At 48.4% G+C, this 5000-nt stretch overlaps 1 protein-coding gene across 1 annotated transcript in view; it reads left to right on the forward strand.

The window, feature by feature from the left end:
• Positions 1 to 5000, forward strand: part of htt (huntingtin) — a gene marked incomplete at its 5' end in the record, with an annotated part of 84324 nt that overhangs the window by 10766 nt on the left and 68558 nt on the right. Inside the window, 3 exons of the mRNA XM_046338130.1 lie at positions 1456 to 1658; positions 2513 to 2633; positions 3628 to 3755. Of these exons, the coding sequence (XP_046194086.1) occupies positions 1456 to 1658; positions 2513 to 2633; positions 3628 to 3755 (452 nt within the window). The remainder of the gene's footprint in view (positions 1 to 1455; positions 1659 to 2512; positions 2634 to 3627; positions 3756 to 5000) is intronic.

Consider the following 5000-nt stretch of genomic DNA (forward strand, 5'->3'; position numbering starts at 1 on the left):
ATGGGGATCCTAATAAACCCCAGGAAGACTAGCTGTTGCTATAGAAACAGATAATGGGGATCCTAGAAACAATAAATCCTAATAAACCCCAGGAAGACTAGCTGCTGCTATAGAAACAGATAATGGGGATCCTAATAAACCCCAGGAAGACTAGCTGTTGCTATAGAAACAGATAATGGGGATCCTAATAAACCCCAGGAAGAGTAGCTGCTTAGAAACAGATAATGGGGATCCTAATAAACAGGAAGATAATAGAAACAGATAATGGGGATCCTAATAAACCCCAGGAAGACTAGCTGTTGCTATAGAAACAGATAATGGGGATCCTAATAAACCCCAGGAAGACTAGCTGTTGCTATAGAAACAGATAATGATCCTAATAAACCCCAGGAAGAGTAGCTGTTGCTATAGAAACAGATAATGGGGATCCTAATAAACCCCAGGAAGACTAGCTGTTGCTATAGAAACAGATAATGGGGATCCTAATAAACCCCAGGAAGAGTAGCTGCTGCTATAGAAACAGATAATGATCCGAATAAACCCCAGGAAGAGTAGCTGCTGCTATAGAAACAGATAATGGGGATCCTAATAAACCCCAGGAAGACTAGCTGTTGCTATAGAAACAGATAATGGGGATCCTAATAAACCCCAGGAAGACTAGCTGTTGCTATAGAAACAGATAATGGGGATCCTAATAAACCCCAGGAAGAGTAGCTGCTGCTATAGAAACAGATAATGGGGATCCTAATAAACCCCAGGAAGACTAGCTGTTGCTATAGAAACAGATAATGGGGATCCTAATAAACCCCAGGAAGACTAGCTGTTGCTATAGAAACAGATAATGGGGATCCTAATAAACCCCAGGAAGAGTAGCTGCTGCTATAGAAACAGATAATGATCCGAATAAACCCCAGGAAGAGTAGCTGCTGCTATAGAAACAGATAATGGGGATCCTAATAAACCCCAGGAAGAGTAGCTGCTGCTATATAAACAGATAATGGGGAGCTGCTGCTATAGAAACAGATAATGGGGATCCTAATAAACCCCAGGAAGAGTAGCTGCTGCTATAGAAACAGATAATGATCCTAATAAACCCCAGGAAGAGTAGCTGTTGCTATAGAAACAGATAATGATCCTAATAAACCCCAGGAAGAGTAGCTGATCCTCTAATATATAGAAACAGATAATGATCCTAATAAACCCCAGGAAGAGTAGATCCTAATAAACCCCTGTTGCTATAGAAACAGATAATGATCCTAATAAACCCCAGGAAGAGTAGCTGTTGCTATAGAAACAGATAATGATCCTAATAAACCCCAGGAAGAGTAACTGCTGCTATAGAAACAGATAATGGGGATGATGATAATGGGGATCCTAATTAAAATACCACAATGACAACATTCAGCTGTCGTATTCCCAACATGAAGCCAAGCTGTACAACGCTCTTCTCTCCAGCGACGGCTCCACAGTGTATGTGTAGTCCCTGGGCTGGGGAGGAGGAGGGAGGGCCGGTCCCCGGTAAGACAGAGGAGCCCTGGGCAGCGGTGGGGGAGCGCCCCCTGGTGGTCCTGGTGGAGCAACTCTTCTCTCACATCCTCAAGATACTCAACATCTGTGCCCACGTGCTGGACGACACGCCGCCCGGACCCGCAGTCAAGGTGTGTGTGTGTGTCAGGTGTGTGTGTGTGTGTGTGTGTGTCAGGTGTGTGTGTGTGTGTCTAAACAATGTGTAAATCAGAGAAACAAAGGGATAAACGGTCCCTCCAGGCCACCCTGCCGTCCCTAGCCAACGCTCCCTCCCTCAGTGTCGTCCTCTCTGTCCCTCCAGGCCACCCTGCCGTCCCTAGCCAACGCTCCCTCCCTCAGTGTCGTCCTCTCTGTCCCTCCAGGCCACCCTGCCGTCCCTAGCCAACGCTCCCTCCCTCAGTGTTGTCCTCTCTGTCCCTCCAGGCCACCCTGCCGTCCCTAGCCATCGCTCCCTCCCTCAGTGTTGTCCTCTCTGTCCTCCAGGCCACGCTCCCTCCCTCAGTGTTGTCCTCTCTGTCCCTCCAGGCCACCCTGCCGTCCCTAGCCAACGCTCCCTCTCAGTGTTGTCCTCTCTGTCCCTCCTCCCCCTCAGTGTTGTCCTCTCTGTCCCTCCAGGCCACCCTGCCGTCCCTAGCCAACGCTCCCTCTCAGTGTTGTCCTCTCTGTCCCTCCAGGCCACCCTGCCGTCCCTAGCCAGCGCTCCCTCCCTCAGTGTCGTCCTCTCTGTCCCTCCAGGCCACCCTGCCGTCCCTAGCCAACGCTCCCTCCCTCAGTGTTGTCCTCTCTGTCCCTCCAGGCCACCCTGCCGTCCCTAGCCAACGCTCCCTCCCTCAGTGTTGTCCTCTCTGTCCCTCCAGGCCACCCTGCCGTCCCTAGCCAACGCTCCCTCCCTCAGTGTCGTCCTCTCTGTCCCTCCAGGCCACCCTGCCGTCCCTAGCCAACGCTCCCTCCCTCAGTGTCAGTGTCGTCCTCTCTGTCCCTCCAGGCCACCCTGCCGTCCCTAGCCAACGCTCCCTCCCTCAGCCCCATCAGAAGGAAAGGCAAGGAGGTAGCAGAGCCGAGCACCATTCCCATGAGCCCTAAGAAAGGCAGCGACACCAACACTGGTACAGTAGTCCACTTCCTGACGCCTTCTGCTCTGTAGGAAACATGTAAACACCAACTTTTAACTTCATAGAAACAACGGATTCTTTTTAACTTCAGTCAAAGGATACGTTCCCAGTCTGACCAGTCTGACCAGTCTGACCAGTCTGACCAGTCTGATCATTCTGACCAGTCTGATCATTCTAATCAGTCTAACCAGTCTGATCATTCTAACCAGTCTGACCAGTCTAATCAGTCTAACCAGTCTGACCAGTCTAATCAGTCTGACCAGTCTGATCATTCTAATCAGTCTAACCAGTCTAACCAGTCTGATCATTCTAACCAGTCTAACCAGTCTAACCAGTCTGACCAGTCTGACCAGTCTGACCAGTCTAACCAGTCTGACCAGTCTAATCAGTCTGACCAGTCTGATCATTCTAACCAGTCTAACCAGTCTGATCATTCTAATCAGTCTGACCAGTCTGATCATTCTAATCAGTCTGACCAGTCTACCCAGTCTACCCAGTCTGACCAGTCTAATCAGTCTGATCATTCTAATCAGTCTGACCAGTCTACCCAGTCTACCCAGTCTGACCAGTCTGACCAGTCTAATCAGTCTAACCATTCTGACCAGTCTGACCATTCTAATCAGTCTAACCAGTCTGATCATTCTAATCAGTCTAACCAGTCTGATCATTCTAATCAGTCTGACCAGTCTGACCAGTCTGACCAGTCTACCCAGTCTGACCAGTCTTGTCAGTCTGACCAGTCTGACCAGTCTAACCAGTCTGACCAGTCTGACCAGTCTACCCAGTCTGACCAGTCTGACCAGTCTACCCAGTCTGACCAGTCTTTTCAGTCTAGTCAGTCTGACCAGTCTGACCAGTCTGATTCTTTTTAACTTCAGTTCGTTTCTTCGTCCTTCGTTAATGATTTCAGTCAAAGGTGTGAAGGAAAGGTAACCCAGGGCTTCCATTCACAAAGCTCCCTCTCTCTTCATGACCTTTTTGTGAGCAGGCAGGCCAGCGGACAGCTCGGGGTCCACGGCTAACGTCAACAAGTCCACAACCCTGGGGAGCTTCTATCATCTACCCACCTACCTCAAACTGTACGACGTCCTCAAAGCTACACACACCAACTATAAGGTACGCACGCGCACGCACGCACACACACACACACACACACACACACACACACACACACACACACACACACACACACACACACACACACACACACACACACACACACACACACACACACACACACACACACCAACTATCAGGTGCACGCACGCACACACACCAACTATAAGGTACACACACACACACACCAACTATAAGGTACACACACGCACACACACCAACTATAAGGTACACACACGCACACACACCAACTATAAGGTACACACACGCACACACACCAACTATAAGGTACACACACAAGCACACACACCAACTATAAGGTACACACAAGCACACACACACACACAGACCAACTATAAGGTATACACACACACACACACACACACACACAGACCAACTATAAGGTATACACACACACACACACACACACACACACACACACACACACACACACACACACACACACACACCAACTATAACACACACACACACACACACACACACCAACTATAAGGTACACACACACACACACCAACTATAAGGTACACACACACACACACACACACACACACACACACACACACACACACACACACACACACACACACACACACACACACACACACACACCAACTATAACACACACACACACACACACACACACACACACACACCAACTATAAGGTACACACACACACACCAACTATAAGGTACACACACACACCAACTATAAGGTACACACACACACCAACTATAAGGTACACACACACACACCAACTACACACACACACACACACACCAACTATAAGGTACACACACACACACACACACCAACTATAAGGTACACACACACACACACACACCAACTATAAGGTACACACACACACACACACACACACCAACTATAAGGTACACACACACACACACACACACACCAACTATAAGATACACACACACACACACACCAACTATAAGATACACACACACACACACACACCAACTATAAGATACACACACAAGCACACACACCAACTATAAGGTATGATACACACACACAAACACAACACACACACAGACCAACTATAAGATACACACACACACACACAACTATAAGATACACACACACACACACACACAACTATAAGACACACACACACACACACACCAACTATAAGATACACACACACACACACCAACTATAAGGTACACACACACACACACACACACACACACACACACACACAC

Source organism: Oncorhynchus gorbuscha, unplaced genomic scaffold (genome assembly GCF_021184085.1).
Source record: "Oncorhynchus gorbuscha isolate QuinsamMale2020 ecotype Even-year unplaced genomic scaffold, OgorEven_v1.0 Un_scaffold_1744, whole genome shotgun sequence".
Taxonomy (NCBI): domain Eukaryota; kingdom Metazoa; phylum Chordata; class Actinopteri; order Salmoniformes; family Salmonidae; genus Oncorhynchus; species Oncorhynchus gorbuscha.